This window comes from Schistocerca cancellata, chromosome 3 (assembly GCF_023864275.1).
Source record: "Schistocerca cancellata isolate TAMUIC-IGC-003103 chromosome 3, iqSchCanc2.1, whole genome shotgun sequence".
Taxonomy (NCBI): Eukaryota; Metazoa; Arthropoda; class Insecta; order Orthoptera; family Acrididae; genus Schistocerca; species Schistocerca cancellata.
Genome location: NC_064628.1, coordinates 256734382 through 256755237, shown reverse-complemented (window position 1 = coordinate 256755237; position 20856 = coordinate 256734382). Strand labels below are relative to the sequence as shown.

General features: G+C 40.6%; 1 protein-coding gene across 3 annotated transcripts in view; it reads right to left on the bottom strand.

Annotated features, from left to right (window-relative positions):
• The window catches only part of LOC126174907 (tRNA wybutosine-synthesizing protein 4-like), a 71368-nt gene extending 62893 nt beyond the window's left edge, over positions 1-8475 (bottom strand). For 2 of the 3 annotated variants that reach the window (XM_049921339.1, XM_049921340.1), the window contains exons 1-2: positions 8263-8408; positions 5961-6170 (exon numbers count right to left, since the gene is read on the bottom strand). In XM_049921339.1, the coding sequence (XP_049777296.1) occupies positions 5961-6170; positions 8263-8274 (222 nt within the window). In that variant the 5' untranslated portion in view covers positions 8275-8408. Of the gene's footprint in view, positions 1-5960; positions 6171-8262 lie in introns of all 3 variants that reach the window. The other variant, XM_049921341.1, reaches the window with a different exon arrangement.
• Between the last annotated feature and the right edge of the window lie 12381 nt (positions 8476-20856).

The following is a 20856-nucleotide window of genomic DNA, read 5'->3' as shown; positions in this document are numbered from 1 at the left end:
ACAATCTTTCCTCTTTCCTCTACAACCTCAGTGTATGTTCCCAAATTTGCTTCACCTGGTTCTTCTCAACTCAGTGAGTCACCTTTCTTTACATCAATCCCCACCTCTCAGATGGGTCCATAAATACATCTGTCCATATTGAGTGTACCAACCACCAACAGTACCTCCACTTTGAGAGCTATCACCCGTTCCATGTCAAAAAGTCTCTTCCTAATGGCCTTGCCATCCATGACATTGCATTTGCAGTGGAAAGCAGAAGCTGTCACAATTTACTGATAATCTTACCAGATCCTTTACTGACTGACAACATCCCATCCAGCTTGTCCATAAACAGATCTTCCATGCCATCTTCTCCTCTTCCTCCAAAGAACATCTACATCTACATCTATACTCCGCGAGCCACCTTACGGTGTGTGGCGGAGGGTACTTATTGTACCACTATCTGATCCCCCCTTCCCTGTTCCATTCACGAATTGTGCGTGGGAAGAACGACTGCTTGTAAGTCTCCGTATTTACTCTAATTTCTCGGATCTTTTCGTTGTGATCATTACGCGAGATATATGTGGGCGGTAGTAATATGTTGCCCATCTCTTCCCGGAATGTGCTCTCTCGTAATTTCGATAATAAACCTCTCCGTATTGCGTAACGCCTTTCTTGAAGTGTCCGCCACTGGAGCTTGTTCAGCATCTCCGTAACGCTCTCGCGCTGACTAAATGTCCCCATGACGAATCGCGCTGCTTTTCGCTGGATCATGTCTATCTCTTCTATTAATCCAACCTGGTATGGGTCCCATACTGATGAGCAATACTCAAGAATCGGACGAACAAACGTTTTGTAAGCTACTTCTTTCGTCGATGAGTCACATTTTCTTAGAATTCTTCCTATGAATCTCAACCTGGCGCCTGCTTTTCCCACTATTTGTTTTATGTGATCATTCCACTTCAGATCGCTCCGGATAGTAACTCCTAAGTATTTTACGGTCGTTACCGCTTCCAATGATTTACCACCTATGGCATAATCGTACTGGAATGGATTTCTGCCCCTATGTATGCGCATTATATTACATTTATCTACGTTTAGTGAAAGCTGCCAGCTGTCGCACCATGCATTAATCCTCTGCAGGTCTTCCTGGAGTACGTACGAGTCTTCTGATGTTGCTACTTTCTTGTAGACAACCGTGTCATCTGCAAATAGCCTCACGGAGCTACCGATGTTGTCAACTAAGTCATTTATGTATATTGTAAACAATAAAGGGCCTATCACGCTTCCTTGCGGTACTCCCGAAATTACCTCTACATCTGCAGATTTTGAACCGTTAAGAATGACATGTTGTGTTCTTTCTTCTAGGAAATCCTGAATCCAATCACAAACCTGGTCCGATATTCCGTAAGCTCGTATTTTTTTCACTAAACGTAAGTGCGGAACCGTATCAAATGCCTTCCTGAAGTCCAGGAATACGGCATCAATCTGCTCGCCAGTGTCTACGGCACTGTGAATTTCTTGGGCAAATAGGGCGAGCTGAGTTTCACATGATCTCTGTTTGCGGAATCCATGTTGGTTATGATGAAGATTTGTATTATCTAAGAATGTCATAATACGAGAACACAAAACATGTTCCATTATTCTACAACAGATTGACGTAAGCGAAATAGGCCTATAATTATTCGCATCTGATTTATGACCCTTCTTGAAAATGGGAACGACCTGCGCTTTCTTCCAGTCGCTAGGTACTTTACGTTCTTCCAGCGATCTACGATAAATTGCTGATAGAAAGGGGGCAAGTTCTTTAGCATAATCACTGTAGAATCTTAAGGGCATCTCGTCTGGTCCGGATGCTTTTCCGCTACTAAGTGATAGCAGTTGTTTTTCAATTCCGATATCGTTTATTTCAATATTTTCCATTTTGGCGTCCGTGCGACGGCTGAAGTCAGGGACCATGTTACGATTTTCTGCAGTGAAACGGTTTCGGAACACTGAATTCAGTATTTCTGCCTTTCTTCGGTCGTCCTCTGTTTCGGTGCCATCGTGGTCAACGAGTGACTGAATAGGGGATTTAGATCCGCTTACCGATTTTACATATGACCAAAACTTTTTAGGGTTCTTGTTTAGATTGTTTGCCAATGTTTTATGTTCAAATTCGTTGAATGCTTCTCTCATTGCTCTCTTTACGCTCTTTTTCGCTTCGTTCAGCTTTTCCTTATCAGCTATGATTCGACTACTCTTAAACCTATGATGAAGCTTTCTTTGTTTCCGTAGTACCTTTCGTACATGATTGTTATACCACGGTGGATCTTTCCCCTCGCTTTGGACCTTAGTCGGTACGAACTTATCTAAGGCGTACTGGACGATGTTTCTGAATTTTTTCCATTTTTGTTCCACATCCTCTTCCTCAGAAATGAACGTTTGATGGTGGTCACTCAGATATTCTGCGATTTGTGCCCTATCACTCTTGTTAAGCAAATATATTTTCCTTCTTTTCTTGGCATTTCTTATTACACTTGTAGTCATTGATGCAACCACTGACTTATGATCACTGATACCCTCTTCTACATCCACGGAGTCGAAAAGTTCCGGTCTATTTGTTGCTATGAGGTCTAAAACGTTAGCTTCACGAGTTGGTTCTCTAACTATCTGCTCGAAGTAATTCTCGGACAAGGCAGTCAGGATAATGTCACAAGAGTCTCTGTCCCTTCACAAGAGAACCTGTTAACCAGCAATTGACTAGCACTCTTCTGATCACCCAGTATCACAATGGCCTTCAAAAGCTCAACCACATCCTCTACCAAGTCTTCAGCTATCTCTTTGTCGTGCCCTGAGATGAGGGATACGCTACCCAAAATCCCACCCACATTCCCAAAAATTGTGTTCTGCTGTCCACCCAACCAACAGAATATCCTTTGTCCATCTCTATTCCCAATCATGTGCCCCGTTGGTCATTCCCTCATGGTCAGCCCAGGTGAAAGACCTGTCCCATACACCAACCCATCATCTTCTACCACAGTCCAAACACAAAACTGTGAAAAGGATAGACCAGACGGTCACCCATTCAAGTGCTAGCCAAGCCCAACAACATTTAATAACTTTGGTAATCTGATGGGAACCTGTTACCACTACGGCAAGACCAATGGAAATTATAAATTTATTAGGCAGAAATATAGGTTTGTTTTCCAAAGCACCATGCATCGACTGGTCCTGCTGAGTAGTGCCTTGTGAGCAGCGGAACGCCGGCATGCAATCAACCTCAGCACAACGAAGCATCAAGTGACAGCTGTTACATCATGGGGAAGCCATCGACCTGTGAACTTCAGCCTCCAGCTCTACAAATTGATTTCCAAAATGTACTGAATGATGTTGAAGCCCTGCACTCAGAAGATATGACCCAACGTCACCTGAAGTATTTAGTGGCGCACAGGGGTTGGCTCTCTGCTCCGTTTAGGAGACAGGAGCCAGCAGCATCAGTGTATGCCACAGGAACAGGATGACCAAAAGCAGTGCTCACCCACTCGAAGGTGGATGACAGACAGCATCCAGGTCATGCAGCATCCTTCCAGCCACACTTGTGGTTCTGTAGACAATCAGAGGCAGCTATGCATGCCGAAGGTCGACCTCCATAGCCTTCCCTCTCACTGGATAGCTGCAACTGATACAAGGGCTGAGACTAAGCACTGGGCAGTCGGCAAACAGCACTCATCAATCGGCAATGAGACATTTATTAGGAAGAGTGGGCTATTTAACTTAGCACTTCCTGTGCACTCAGTGGCAGTGGGGATGGTTATGACATCATGTGACCTGGTTTTTTCCTTCGCTTTCAGCACTCCCTGTGACTCAACTTTCACTTGACTCTACCTTCCAGAGGCTCTTTTGTGTTGGCTCGGTACCTGAATACTTAAAAGTTTCTTTGTACCTAGCCTTCCTTACAAAAATCTGCTTTGTCACTAGAATGATGGTATCTCTTGGCTTCCATGATGTCATTATGCTTTGCTTGCAGACTTGGGTGCTCAGTCGTTGTCTCCCCCCCCCCCCCCTCCCCCCCTAGCATTGCAACAGCTCCCATGTTTGCTACAACCCTCTCCGCATTTCCTTCTAGCTGGCAGTACAATGGACATTGACACAGGCAGTCTGGCTTCCGGGAGCTGCCAAGGTAGACCTTGGACGAATTTTTAGTGTCCACCAGGGATACTATTCTGGGGCATAACATTCTTTTTTTTTTAAGGTGATAAGTAAAACTTTATGACTGCACCTTGTACAAACAAAGATTGAAAGGTGGATGTTTGATTATTTTATGTTGTTGATGGAGTAGGTTCATTTATAACAGTTTCTATTATTTAAAGACCTCTATCTTGACTGTGCTATTCATATTTCAAAAGCAGAGGCACAGAGACAATTCTGACACAGGCCACAATAATGAAACCTTAACTGCCAAAACATTATGACTAGTACCTATCACAAGACTGAATGACAACTGGTGGTGTTGCAGGCAAATGGCAGAGTAAGGAAGTTATATTAGTGGAACACAGAAAATTGGGGAGTCATTCTAGCAACAACACGGGCCGCAAATGAGGAAATCCACTAACATAAGCAATTTTGAAAAAGGGCTGGTTATTATGACTCAGCACCTGAGAACAAGCAACTCAGAAACAGTGAAGCTAGTTGGTTGTTCATGTGGTACTGTCTTGAGCATCTATGGCAAGTGGATGAAGGACGGGGAAAGCACATGTAGATGGTAAGAGAAAAAGTGTTTAACATTCACACCTCATCACAGAACAATGCAGATTCTGGAGGTCTGCTCACTCTGTAACGCAGGATAGGTGGCGATCTGTCAACAGAGTACGATGCTGGTGCCAGAGCAAGCGGTTTGGAGCACACAGTTCAGTGCAAATAGTTGAACATGGGGATCCACAGCGGACAAACCCGTGTAATCCTAACAACATTATCAATGATATGAATGCTTGTGTCTGTGTATATGCGGATGGATGTGTGTGTGTGTGTGTGTGTGCGCGAGAGTATACCTGTCCTTTTTTCCCCCTAAGCTAAGTCTTTCCACTCCCGGGATTGGAATGACTCCTTACCCTCTCCCTTAAAACTCACATCCTTTCGTCTTTCCCTCTTTCCTGATGAAGCAACCGTTTGTTGCGAAAGCTTGAATTTTGTGTGTATGTTTGTGTTTGTTTGTGTGTCTATCGATCTGCCAGCGCTTTTGTTTGGCAAGTCTCATCATCTTTGTTTTTATATATATATAACAACATTATCAGCTACAGTTGGGACAGAATCATGGAGACTGGACCATGGATCAATGAGAATGTATTACCTGGTTAGATGATTATGTTTCTCATTACACCAGGTCAATGTCACCCGGGCAAACAGCTGCCATACATCAGGATAGTGGAGGCAGTTTTATGCCACGGGGAGATTCACTCGGGCCTCCATGGCAGTTATGGCAACAACTGAAGGCACCATGATAATTGCTGACTATATGAACATTATTGTGGACTATCTGCATCCCTTCGTGCTTGATGTCTTCCTCAACAGCAATGACACCTTCTAGCAGGATAACTGTCTATGCCACATGGCCAGAATCACGTTATAGTCCCAGATATCTGGTACTACACACCTCCAGAAACCTATCAAGGAATTGTGGAATCTACACCATGCAGAATCACTGCTGTACTGTAGTCCAAAGGTGGACCAACATTCTATTAAGCAAGTGATCATAATGTTTTGGCTCATCAGTGTATCAAACCCTCATATTTTAAATAATGAAGTCACACTTGCAAAGTGAAGGAGATGAAACAAACTGCTAAATGTGGAATGAGTCAAACACATAGAGAAGGCAAACAGAGTAATGCAGTCAAAGAAACAAGAGGAAAACTTCTCAGCATAAGTGAAACTGAGAGCACAATATGACTGATTCAGTATTTTCTCTCAATACAATACTTCAGCATTAAAAACACATAACTTACTTGTATATGAGAGTTCCCCACATGTCTCACAAACTGTGTCAAAATGGCTTCAATTATTTCAGCTCTTGCATAATAGCCCATGTGAATGATTGGAGCTCTTCTGCTGTATTTTGAATTCGATACAAATTCTGATATGAATTCATCATTAAAGTAGCCTTGTTTAACCATTGAGTACTTGGAGACAGTGCTGTAGTCATTGGTACCTTGAACCTGGAAAAAATGTCTTTATTATTAAATTTATATTTTGAATAACCTTGTCTTGGCATTTCAATAACTATTCCTTCTACTGAGGGAGATGATGAAAAATATCTGTATAAACTATCACTATCTCCAGTATGCCCAAGTGTTATTTGGAGGTAAGAGTGTCTTCTTGTTTTCAAAGAGCAATTGACAATTTTCCAAATTAGCTGTATGCTTTACTCACTTAACATAAATTAATTAAGCTGCACTAAGTTCTTCAGTTAGAACAGATCATACCATTATATGTTAAAAGATACAACTTGCACTGATATTCAGATTTTTTCCTTTCACAAAAGAAACAGAGGAAAGAAAGAAAATTAGGGTTTAATGCCCTGTCAAGAGTGATGTCATTACAGATTAAATACAACTTTGCTTTGGAGAAGAAAACTGCACATGCCTTTTCAATGGAAGAATCTAGGATTTACCTTAAGCAGTTTAGGGAAATCTCAGAAAATCTAAATCTCGATGGACAGGCAAGGATTTGAAACACCGATCTCCTGGAGATGAGTTCAGTGTCTTACCACTACAACACACTGCTTGACGCAGAATAAAAGTAGGCATATAAACGCATTATTGCTCTAATACCAAACAAAATGTAGCTTCATTGCCGAGTTTTATACAAAGCAAAAATGAAGTCAGTGTGTGAAACTACAGTTTTGCTTTTTCATTTATAAAGTCTCAGTATACAAACAATAATAAAATGGATATGATGTCAAAAGACTCCAAAATTAATTTTATAGCAGAGGAATACAGCTCCCCTATAACGTTTATCAAATGTACTCCTATTCGGAAATGTATACAGATTTTTATAGATATGGTGTACATGTGATTTTACCATCCACTTCTTTCTTGTTTGAATCCTCCCAACAGCGCAGGGTATAAAAAAATTACTTATGATTTGTTATTTCAGTATGTACTCCTTTTGTATTTCTTTCTAGTACATTTTGATTACGTAGTCTTTTGATCCTCAGTCAAGATTACACTGTTTTGATAACGTCCATTTTGTAATTCACAAATGGCAGCATTCAGATTTGCTGCTCTTGTACTCAGTGCCTAATGCACTTGACACTTTAGAACAAAAATATATTGCTATCATTTTAGTGACTGTAATCTTTTTAATACAAACAAGGATTAACTGCTTCTTGAAGCCTGGCTACAAACTGATATCAAGATCATTACAGATGAAGCAATTGCCAACAAGACGAGAACAGGGGGCGAAATTGCTGGAAACCAACTCAGCAAGGGGTTAATTTTATTTTTAAAAGGATTGGTTGATAACATACACACTGATGCATCAAGGAAAAATTAAATTGGTAATTGTGGGGTGGGGGAGACGATGTGAAGGGTTAAAAAATTGTAGGAGACCAAGTCTCCGGTACATTAAGCAGACTCATGTTGATGTAGGCTGCATTAATTAAACCGACATGAAGAGACTTGTACAGGCCAGATTCGCCAAGGCAGCTGTACCACTTGTCTTTGGACTGAACATAACAATAGCGTACAGAACTGTGAATATTAAATATTTCCTAACAATAGCCTACTGATTTCGCAAAAGCAAATTATGTAACTGTACAAGTACGGCAAATGAATGTGTCTATGTCTATACCTAACCTAGTTATAAACAGACTGATATGCCCCCACGAAGTACTGACTACGGGCACTTTTACAATAAAACTATGCACGTCAGGAATTATTGCAAATATATTTTTGTAGAGTTGTAACTATTCAGATGGTCAACACCCGTAAAACTAACGCTTCTAAAGATGTAGAGAAGGGTGGTATGTTAGCTTTGCCATGTTAGTATTAAAAGTTATAGCCATCACACAATACGGAATATTCTGCTGCGACGGACAAGCGACGAAAATGAAACAATTACTCTCTAAACTTTTTTTATTGACATTTCCGAAACAATCCAGAATTCATTTCTGAAAGATACTGAGGTGAGCGAAACATGTGGGTCGTGATGCGTATAAAGTACAAGAATTTGATAATCATCACGTTTATTGCCAAAAAGACTAAAACTTGGTACTAAGGCACTTTGAGCTGGAATAATATAACGAACATTTTTATCCATTATGCAGCAACAGCCTTTCAGGATCCAAAATTACAATCCTCCAAACGTAACATCATCATTCTAACCTCCCGCTTCGAATCTCTCTCTCTTATGTCAAAGTCATCCGTACTTCATATTCCGCCAGAGGCTGTAGTTTTTAGCAACATCGGTTTTGCATCGGCATTGAAAACTGGCACATGCGTCCCCCTCAGTCTCCAAAAGTTCGTTCGAGCAGCTACCAGCGGATTCACGCGCATGTGCAGAGCTGAATTCGCGTATAAGCAGTGCCTTCTCCCGCTTCCGGCTACTTGAAGTGTGGCTGTTTGCCGTGTGAGCAGTAGCAGCAAGTAGCCAGATGCTACTCGGAAAAGTTTTTCTGGCGCGGCAAAGCTGCCAAATTCGCATATGCGCAGAGCAATCTGAGTTAAGGCCCGTCCACACGCAAAGATCTGTCTGCGCAAATGTCTGCGCACATCACATCTGCGCAGACAGATCGTTGCGTGTGGACAGAAGATTTGCACCAACCTGAGGGGTGTGCAAACCTGGAAGTTGGAGTTGGAGGTTTGAGCGAAACCTCTCAAATCTGTGGGTTCAAATCACATCTGCGCAGACAAGTTGGAGCGTGTGGGCAGGAGATCGCCGCAAATCTGGCACGAAACAGCTGTTTGCTCAGTCTAGTGTTTGTATTTGTGCGCATAGGGCACTAAAATGACTGATACTCGTCAGTGTTCTAAAGAGTTTGTAAGTGAATTCATTGAAATATATAGAAACTACCCATGTTTGTGGAAGATTAAAAGTAAAGAATATAGTGCCCAAGACAAAAAGACAGCAACATACAATGCTCTAATTGAAAAATTGCGGGCAGCTGACGCCTTGGCAAACAGAGAAACGGTAATAAAAAAAAATTCGTTGCGAACTGGCGAAATTATTTGCAGATGGATGTCTAAACTTATAATTATCTCTTAAAGCTTGTAACCCCTCATATTATGAGAAAAAATACTTGTATGAGAAGGGCAATTTCTCCTCATAAACGGCTGGCGTAACATCAAGATTCCTAGCAACAGGAAGGAGCTACAAGGATTTGGAATTTTCAACTTCAATATCGAAACAAGCGTTGAGTAAAATAATACCCAACACATGTGAAGCTATTTACGCTGTCCTGAAGAATGAGTTCATGAAGGCAAGTCAAGTAAATTAAGTCTGTCAGCGAACTGTTTACCGAAAAGAGTTATCCAAAGTTCAGAAATCTAGAAGATCTGGTGTAAGAGTAGATCAAGTATACCAGCCAACGTTATGGTATTTTGATCTGCTTGGCTTTCTTAGTGTTCAAGAAACGCCAAGACCAAGCAGGAGTACAACTGAAGATGAAATTGGAGTGTCAATGTGCGAGGAAATGGAACACAAGGTAATGTAAAACAAAGCAGGTTCGCCCTGCAACTCTCGCAGTAAATGTACGTGAGAAAACTGCTTTCGCTTTAGCAGCCACTGTCTTCACCATTTTGACCGCCTTCTCTGTTTCCTGCCGTTGGTCTGAATGTTTTTTGCAACACAAGCTGCGAACACAGACCACAACAGAACTTCCTCCATTTCTATATTTCAAAATAACTGAATTAAGTTTTTGACGTTTACAGGGAGCGTAGTCGCTTGCCACTGATATTTCTTTTCTACACCGACAGATGGCGGGCGAGTAGTAGATTGGGGTTTATGTCGTGTGAACACACCACATTTGCAGCGATCTTTTGCATGTACAGACATCTGCGCCAATGTCTGCGCAGACGGATCGTTGCGTGTGGACCGAGCTTTATAGTGAGGATCATTCTCCACTTGATCCTTCTGTATGTTTCACGATATTTCTGTTCACTCTTCGTTTACAGGTCCCAGATCAAATGAAAACAAATCAGACTCTGTGGCCGGTAGCCATCAAATGAATTAAAATACATTCTCAAAATCACGGAAGACTAAATAAAAAAAAGATAGTAGTTTCAGTTCTCTGATTTTATATTATTTCCACTTTATTAGCAACCAACCATTAATCGCCTTAATGAAGTTATATTTGTCGGTTTGCTAGAGAAATTTGCTTCTATTAATCTCTTCCACCAAGGCAGTCAATTTATTTGAAACGAAGTGTTTCGTTCCACGCTACTGGCTAATTTCAATTTCGTTCAACTTCAAGTTCACATTTTCATTTTCTGGCACGAATGGCATTATACCATAATAAAGAACCAAACATTAGTTAAATGAGTACTGATACTCCAAGAAAATTGGTATCCCAAAAATCACATAGAAAAGCTGAATGTCCAGTACTTCAGTGTGCATCTGGACATACAAATGTGCACTTTAAGCTGAATTAAGCAGTTTAGTGTGGTTTACGAAATTCCAATGCTCTCTGAGGAGCCTCTGATGTCCTACTTCTTTTAAGACACTGTAAGATCTCTTAATGTCATATATATACGAACATACATAAATATTCACTTGAAGCTGACTAAGCAGGCAAATTTGATCAGTAGTTTTAAATTAAATATTTTGTTTCAAATATATTGACAGCTTTAGCAGAATTTTATTCATCTGCCTTTCGTGAAACACAATGTTTTTTGACCACAAGACACTTGCTTAGCACTTCCTCTAGGAGTGATGTTGCTACTTAACTTTTGTTGTTTACATCTTAAATTTATGGGATGCCATTCTAGGCTAAATTGTAGACTGACAACATAACGTGTTTTATCATTTTAACTCCCCCCATTGCTTTATATTTATTCCTAGAATGTAATATAAACTGTCAGTTGTATAGTTTCTTTGCCTCCCAGACGACCTTATTCATTTTTTACACATTTTGAAATAGTAATGAAATAATTTATTGTCCTTTAGTCTGGTGTAAGAAACACAAGATACTGTTTCTTTTATTTTTGCAAGAAATTTGTATTCATTCTCACTAGTTTTTTGCAGTGCAGTGTAGATGTAAACCTGATTGGAAATGCTACAGAACAATAATGCAGAGTACAAATTAAAAAAAAAATTATGTTAAAGTCACCACATAGCAAAAAGTTAGTGTACTTTGAGCTATGGAGTCTAGGTTTGAAATGAAAATTACTCCAAGAACTGCTTCCTTATTTGCATTCCTTATCTGGGTAGGACATGATAAAACAATTGCTCCAAGCTTGGTCCCTATGTTCTCTCAAGAACATGTTGCAGGGCTGCACATGGCTACTTGATGTCCCACCACACATGGAATTCCAAACAGAAATGCGACGAAATGTGTATGAGCAGCGCAAACACCAAGCACGGGCTGCCTACGTCACTGTAGCTGTGCATGCACAATACGGACTGTTTTGGAAATTTGTGGTAAGGACTATGGGACCAAACTGCTGTGGTCATCGGTCCCTAGGCTTACGCACTACTTAATCTAACTTAAACTCACTTACGCTAAGGTCAACACATACTCCCATGCCTGAGGGAAGACTCGAACCTCCAACGGGGGGAGCCACTTGAACAGTGACAAGACACCTCAAACCGCACGGATACTCCATGCTGCTAGGCCTGTTTCCTGGCGCACTCCGGAAACTGCTCAAACGAACCTCAACACACAGATTGCATGACAGAAAAGTTAAAAACTGCTAAAAGGTGCGTTTGCACCGAAAACATTTCACATGCATAACTCTCCCTCCTATCACTTACAGAGGCCTGCACGTGTTTCCAGACACGCGCGATGTGTGCGGCAACTACAATGGCAATAACATTGAAATTTTGAAATAACAAAGTCGAGCAGGATCGGTTTTTCGACAGGCAGACTTCCGGCATAAATGGACTGAGATGTGGAACTTGTCTGTGGTCTCTCGCTCTGGCTATCTCTGGGCTTGTTAATGTTGATGTTACCTGTGCTAATTTGCTTGTTCAGATTTATAAGTAATAAAGCAGTAACTGTGTATTTAAATGGTGTTGATCATTCCACGTTCCAACTGCCTGCGCTAGGGACTATGGTGGTTGCACTGACTTCACAGATTCTTCAAAACTTAAGTTTTTCGACTTTAGGCCAGCACGAGACATTTGTCCACAATGGCACATTTATATCATCAGCAAGAGAAAGGGTTATTCTTCAGAAGGGAGAATCAAACAGTGAACTTCACACCATCATTATTCCATCGACGCAAGAAAATTCAAACCAGAGAGGAAAAGAGTCAGTACTATTAATTTCATGGATCATAGTGATAATGACGGGACCAACATGTGAACAAAGCAACTGACAGCAACTGTACCACGTATCAGGGCTCCATGTACAGCGATCCCTACAGATATGCACAGGTGGGACAATTTTACAATTATCCAGTGTTAGTAGAGACAACTGTGTCTGATTCTGCAATGCCGGTATATTATCTGATGTTTCCGCATGCTTCGCATTATTCTCCATCCTCAGACTTGGTTTCACACAACTGAATTCATTTTACAAAGTTATGGAGTGGTGGACGAGACATACAAATCTGTCCCAGTGCTGAACAATTTAGCTGAATACTCTTATATCGTTAGTGATATTATTGCCTCTTCACCAACATCAAACAAAACGGATGTGCTAACAAGAGGTTATTATAATGTCTGTTGCAGATACCTGAACAATGCATGAGATTACAGACAACAAATTACATTTGCCTGCCAGACTCCATGCTGTATTGCAATAGCATAAAGAAGCGGATTCACACGTGAAAAGTCATGTTGCCACAGCATAAAAGGAATGGTTCTGGAGAAGTACTAACTCTTACAGACTCACATGAGGCTGGCAATTTGTGACGTGCAGGATCGTGGTATCCTCAGAGATGATGTGGAATGCCAGTTAACTGACTTTAGCGTAAGCAGCCAGCTCCTCCATTGACTTGAGGTTTTTGGTGTTACGTGGAGAGCGTATCAACACATTATGTAATGGTGGCTCATCACTGAAGGACATATGTTGGTTTCACGAGAAATTCAGAACAACAGTACACAAACGTGTTTCCCCTTGCAATTTAATGTATTTGCAACGACAGACTATTATCAGTATGAAAGGCGACAGGACTAAAGAGGAGTGCACGCTACTAGGTATAGAGAACCATGATAACATTTCAGTTTAAGGACACGAGGATTTATGTGCAGGATAGGGTGTTTGCCTTCTGCTTCCTGGTAGACTATGGTTTGGCAGTAAGTACCGTACCAATTGGAATATTTCCACTCAAGCTGCAAACCAGTAAGGATTTTCCTACATGCCATTAATGACACACCAGTGTGTTATTGTGGGATATATCACCTCAGAGTGGATTTTCCATTGCATCACACTTTCAACTAGAATTTCGTGATAGCAGATGTATCTATGCCAATTACAGGGGCACTTTTTCTTCGTCGCCACAAACTTTCACTAGACATTTTGGTGCAACAGCATGGGGTGATAAAAGAAGATGGATCACGAAAATCATAGTCGGTACAAAAGAGATCACCAGGACTCACACCAGATTCATCAAATTACAGAAGGTGGTACAGCAGAAAGCGTTATTACATCAAGAATGTTCAGGGTTCCACAAATCAATAAAGAGAAGTCTAGGATAGTTGGACAGCATACACAAAGAGACTAGCAGCCTGGTAGCATCAGAAGCAGCAGCCTCAGCCTAAGGTGGAGCAGCATATCGATGCACTATGTTGGAAGAGGCTAAATTCACATGTCAGTGGTGTGTAGGCCACAAAGTTTTGGTCGTGTTGTGTCGGCGAAAGGAAATACGCTGTCAATACAAAACTCAGACAAAAAGCATTCAGAGGTATTGTTCAAGAGACAAAGCATTACAGTCATACATTACAAAGTCTCCCAGTCCACGACAAGGAAAGCAGACTTGAAACACATAGATGTCAGGCAGGTAAAAAATTGTAGACGAACTTTTGCACTCAGGCAGAGTTCGGCCTTTGCTGGTAATTGAGCATTGATGATCCATTTAGTAGTTAAAAAAGACAGTTCTTGTAGACTGTGAAGGGATTAAGGATCACTTAACTTCCATAGTAGACCAGATAGGTATTAGATTACCAACTTCCAGGATTTTTCACACGCTCTGGCAGGTGCAAATATGTTTAGCATGATAGATTGCTAGAAGGCGTACCATAAAATTACAATGGCGCCAAAATACATTCAAAAAACGGCAGTTATCACGAACTTTGGCCTTTTCTATTACGTACAAATGGAGACAAGTCGCTTGGAGGACGATGTATTGAATAGGGACGCAATTTGAGAGTTCCATCGTCATTAGGAGGCCCCTGAACGTTACAAATAACTATCAGTTTTGCGTCCCATTCGATAATCTAGACTCACAGGAGAACGACCATAAGGTGCCCGAGGCAGCAATAGACCATTGGAGACAAGTCGGCTGGAGGACGATGTATTGAGTCTGGACGCAATTTGAGTGTTCCGTCGTCATTAGGAGGCCCTGAACGTTACAATTAACTATCAGTTTTGCGTCCGATTCGATAATCTAGACTCACAGGAGAACGACCATAAGGTGACCGAGGCAGCAATAGACCCATGGAGACAAGTCGGCTGGAGGACGATGTATTGAATCAGACAAAAAGCATTCAGAGGTATTGTTCAAGTGACAAAGCATTACAGTCATACATTACAAAGTCTCCCAGTCCACGACAAGGAAAGCAGACTTGAAACACATAGATGTCAGGCAGGTAAAAAATTGTAGACGAACTTTTGCACTCAGGCAGAGTTCGGCCTTTGCTGGTAATTGAGCATTGATGATCCATTTAGTAGTTAAAAAAGACAGTTCTTGTAGACTGTGAAGGGATTAAGGATCACTTAACTTCCATAGTAGACCAGATAGGTATTAGATTACCAACTTCCAGGATTTTTCACACGCTCTGGCAGGTGCAAATATGTTTAGCATGATAGATTGCTAGAAGGCGTACCATAAAATTACAATGGCGCCAAAATACATTCAAAAAACGGCAGTTATCACGAACTTTGGCCTTTTCTATTACGTACAAATGGAGACAAGTCGCTTGGAGGACGATGTATTGAATAGGGACGCAATTTGAGAGTTCCATCGTCATTAGGAGGCCCCTGAACGTTACAAATAACTATCAGTTTTGCGTCCCATTCGATAATCTAGACTCACAGGAGAACGACCATAAGGTGCCCGAGGCAGCAATAGACCATTGGAGACAAGTCGGCTGGAGGACGATGTATTGAGTCTGGACGCAATTTGAGTGTTCCGTCGTCATTAGGAGGCCCTGAACGTTACAATTAACTATCAGTTTTGCGTCCGATTCGATAATCTAGACTCACAGGAGAACGACCATAAGGTGACCGAGGCAGCAATAGACCCATGGAGACAAGTCGGCTGGAGGACGATGTATTGAATCAGACAAAAAGCATTCAGAGGTATTGTTCAAGTGACAAAGCATTACAGTCATACATTACAAAGTCTCCCAGTCCACGACAAGGAAAGCAGACTTGAAACACATAGATGTCAGGCAGGTAAAAAATTGTAGACGAACTTTTGCACTCAGGCAGAGTTCGGCCTTTGCTGGTAATTGAGCATTGATGATCCATTTAGTAGTTAAAAAAGACAGTTCTTGTAGACTGTGAAGGGATTAAGGATCACTTAACTTCCATAATAGACCAGATAGGTATCAGATTACCAACTTCCAGGATTTTTCACACGCTCTGGCAGGTGCAAATATGTTTAGCATGATAGATTGCTAGAAGGTGTACCATAAAATTACAATGGCGCCAAAATACATTCAAAAAACGGCAGTTATCACGAACTTTGGCCTTTTCTATTACGTACAAATGCCTTATGGGTTAACAAATGCAGCATTTTATCGACGCAGTATTAGGAGAGTTTTTATTCTGTTTTTACTCGCATGATATATTGGTTTCTTCAAAATCAGCAGAAGACCATGAAACACATTTAAAAATTGTTTTTGATACTCGGAAGATACATGGTGTTGTGATCAATGAAGAGAAGTGTCAACTTTGGAAAAATGTGGTAACTGTTCTGCCTCATTTAGTAATTACATCTGGTATTAGACCCACAGCTGATAGGATTGAAACTTTCTGCTGTGTGCATAGACCTATAAACTTCAAAGAACTGCAACGATTTCTTGGAACAGTCAACTTTTACAGGAGACTTTTGCCTCAAGCAGTATAATTGCAGGCACCTTTGACAGACGCCTTGAAGGGGAAAGTTAATCATGAGAAGCGTGTGCTGAAGTGGACAGATGATATGCAACATGCTTTCGAGAAGAGCAAATGCAGCTTAGAACAGACATTTACATTAGCACATCCAATAAAGGGTGCCCTTTTAACTGTGACATCGCAATTGGAGCAGTTTTTCAGACAATCAATGGAAAATCTTACCCACTGAGATTCTGTTCAAAAAAACTAACTGCAGCTCAATGCAAGTGGTCAGCGTTTGATAGGGAATTGCTCCTAGTTTATGAGGCGCCAGGAAGTTTAAGGAGTACATCGAAGAACAAAAATTCACATTACTGACAGACCACCATCCCATGGTGAATGTGGGAATAAAACCATTGCAAAAATTTAAGAACAACAACTAATATGGAAAGTAATACTGCAACAAGAAAGAATTAACTGAAAATTGTAAAACCGATATCTTTGATATTTTTGGAGTGATATCTATGACCTTCAACAAAATGATAGGTACAAGGCAAGGACAACATTATCTATTCTCCTTTGCTCATGCATAATGTGTTAACTGGCAATCAAATTAATGACTGTCGACCCATTTCTTGTCAGGAATTAATTATTTTAAGTTTTGCAGTTATGTTTAATAATCTGAAACTGGATTGTGCAAGACGGCTGACTTCACATTGCAAGAAAGTAGAATGTAGCAGTGCTACTTTATAGTTACAACAAACTTATGTCGTCTTTTTAGAAAGTTCTTTTCACTGATTTTATTATTTGTGTGCTGGTATTAAATTAAAATATGTGATTTTACGTGTGTAAAGTCAGTCACCTTTTATGTTATGGTATAAACAGGGAATCCCACAAAAATGGACTTCGAAACATTCAGTGAGGTAGAATCAAACGCTGATGATAGCTAATTCGCTGATGCTTCAGCTCACAAAATTGAATCGAATACTGAGAGGGAGGAAATTAATGTAACCGCCAGCCTCACACCAGGTCTATTTACAGCATAGCAGCGTAAGATGAAAGCTACGATAAAAACAAATTTTTGAAAAACTGAAAATTATGTCGACTGACGAAGAATAGGCGAAGAAAGGAATATATGAAAAACAGTGACGAGAAGAAGAGACATGGTTTTAAGGCATCTGTTAACACATCACAGAACAACTTTTGTCGTACTAGAGGGAGTTGTAGTAGGTAAAAACTATAGAGGAAGATGGAAATTGGAATAAATCCAGGAAATAACAGACAATTTAGGTTGAAAGTGCTTCTCTTAGGTGAAAAGGTTGGAGCAGTAGAGGAGTTCATGGTGTGCCACATCAAACCAGTCAGAAGATGACTTGAAAAAAATTAAAAAATTAAATGTTAACCAAGCAAAACGAAATGTCCATTAAGCATAACGAACTGTCCTGCAAGTTAAGTGACATGTCATCTAAGCAAAATGTTTTGTCATCAAAACCGACAGGTTTGTCAATTGATATGAGAAATTTATCATTACCACAAGATGCAGTGTTATCCAAAGAGACAGATTTGTTAATGCAACAAGATGCATTAACGACTAAGATCACAGTACTGAAAACTGTGCACCATGTCCCATGTCTTTCTGATGCAATGCAGCGATTATCTGATCAACAAGCCCAACTAAAAGCATCTGGTCGTAAGCTGAACAGGAAGTTAAAATGAGAGAACAGTTTTTCCCATGATTTTTCACAATGGATTTTCAGTAAAGTTAAATTCAGAATTAAATTATGGGTTATTATACAACAATCTGCCACTAAAGTGATATCTCAGAAAGCCACTTTGGAGGAAAATTTTAGAACTGATTTACCATCAAATTACAACTCTGTTGAGTGAAGATTTACTAGAGTGGCGAGATCGTATTACATCTCAAATTAGTAGTACACAAACGGAGCCATCCCTTATTAAACAGAGAGCACATGACCTGCTTTATGGTCAGTGGTGAAAATATTAGTTCTGCACCATATGAGGGAATGTATAGAAATGATATAAGACATACAGGCATGCCACCTAACAGTACTTCCTATAGGTTGGGAGCCCTAACTTTTTTATTATCTGTTCTATTAGGTGAGAGCTTATTCAAACACAGACAGTTTCAGGTTTTTTACACCTAACACGAAAAAGTATTCACCCTATCGTGTGAATCAGGCCATTTAGAGACATGTTACCAAGTTTGTGGACAGATAAGCAAAATGATACACATCACTGCAGGCTTCATTCAGGCAGAAACCACGCTATGGGAAACCAAGACTGCCGAAAATTGTTGTTGTGGTCTTCAGTCCTGAGACTGGTTTGATGCAGCTCTCCATGCTACTCTATCCTGTGCAAGCTTCTTCATCTCCCAGTACCTACTGCAACCTACATCCTTCTGAATCTGCTTAGTATATTCATCTCTTGGTCTCCCCCTACGATTTTTACCCTCCACACTGCCCTCCAATACTAAATTGGTGATCCCTTGATGCCTCAGAACATGTCCTACCAACCGATCCCTTCTTCTGGTCAAGTTGTGCCACAAACTTCTCTTCTCCCCAATCCTATTCAATACTTCCTCATTAGTTATGTGATCTACCCATCTAATCTTCAGCATTCTTCTGTAGCACCACATTTCAAAAGCTTCTATTCTCTTCTTGTCTAAGCTATTTATCATCCACGTTTCACTTCCATACATGGCTACACTCCATACAAATACTTTCAGAAATGACTTCCTGACACTTAAATCTATACTCGATGTTAACAAATTTCTCTTCTTCAGAAACGCTTTCCTTGCCATTGCCAGTCTACATTTAATATCCTCTCTACTTCGACCATCATCAGTTATTTTGCTCCCCAAATAGCAAAACTCCTTTACTACTTTAAGTGTCTCATTTCCTAATCTAATTCCCTCTGCATCACCCGACTTAATTAGACTACATTCCATTATCCTTGTTTTGCTTTTGTTGATGTTCATCTTATATCCTCCCTTCAAGACACTATCCATTCCGTTCAACTGCTCTTCCAAGTCCTTTGCTGTCTCTGACAGAATTACAATGTCATCGGCGAACCTCAAAGTTTTTATTTCTTCTCCATGGATTTTAATACCTACTCCAAATTTTTCTTTTGTTTCCTTTACTGCTTGCTCAATATACAGATTGAATAACATCAGGGAGAGGCTACAACCCTGTCTTACTCCCTTCCCAACCACTGCTTCCCTTTCATGTCCCCCGACTCTTATAACTGCCATCTGCTATCAGTACAAATTGTATATAGCCTTGCGCTCCCTGTATTTTACCCTTGCCGCCTTTAGAATTTGAAAGAGAGTATTCCAGTCAACATTGTCAAAAGCTTTCTCTAAGTCTACAAATGCTAGAGACGTAGGTTTGCCTTTCCTTAATCTTTCTTCTAAGATAAGTCGTAAAGTCAGTATTGCCTCACGTGTTCCAGTATTTCTATGGAATCCAAACTGATCTTCCCCAAGGTCGGCTTCTGCTAGTTTTTCCATTCGTCTGTAAAGAATTCGTGTTAGTACTTTGCAGCTGTGGCTTATTAAGCTGATTGTTCGATAATTTTCACATCTGTCAACACCTGCTTTCTTTGGGATTGGAATTATTATATTCTTCTTGAAGTCTGAGGGTATTTCGCCTGTTTCATACATTTTGCTCACCAGATGGTAGAGTTTTGTCAGGCCTGGCTCTCCCAAGGCCGTCAGTAGTTCCAATGGAATGTTGTCTACTCCGGGGGCCTTATTTCGACTCAGGTCTTTCAGAGCTCTGTCAAACTCTTCACGCAGTATCGTATCTCCCATTTCATCTTCATCTACATCCTCTTCCATTTCCATAATATTGTCCTCAAGTGCATCGCCCTTGTATAGACCCTCTATATACTCCTTCCACCTTTCTGCTTTTCCTTCTTTGCTTAGAACTGGGTTTCCATCTGAGCTCTTGATGTTCATACAAGTGTTTCTCTTATCTCCAAAGGTCTCTTTAATTTTCCTGTAGGCAGTATCTATCTTACCCCTAGTGAGATAAGCCTCTACATCCTTACATTTGTCCTCTAGCCATCCCTGCTTAGCCATTTTGCACTTCCTGTCGATCTCATTTTTGAGACGTTTGTATTCCTTTTTGCCTGCTTCGCTTACTGCATTTTTATATTTTCTCCTTTCATCAATTAAATTCAATATTTCTTCTGTTACCCAAGGATTTCTACTACCCCTCGTCTTTTTACCTACTTGATCCTCTGCTGCCTTCACTACTTCATCCCTCAAAGCTACCCATTCTTCTTCTACTGTATTTCTTTCCCCCATTCCTGTCAATTGTTCCCTTATGCTCTCCCTGAAACTCTGTACAACCTCTGGTTCTTTCAGTTTATCCAGGTCCCATCTCCTTAAATTCCCACCTTTTTGCAGTTTCTTCAGTTTTAATCTACAGGTCATAACCAATAGATTGTGGTCAGAG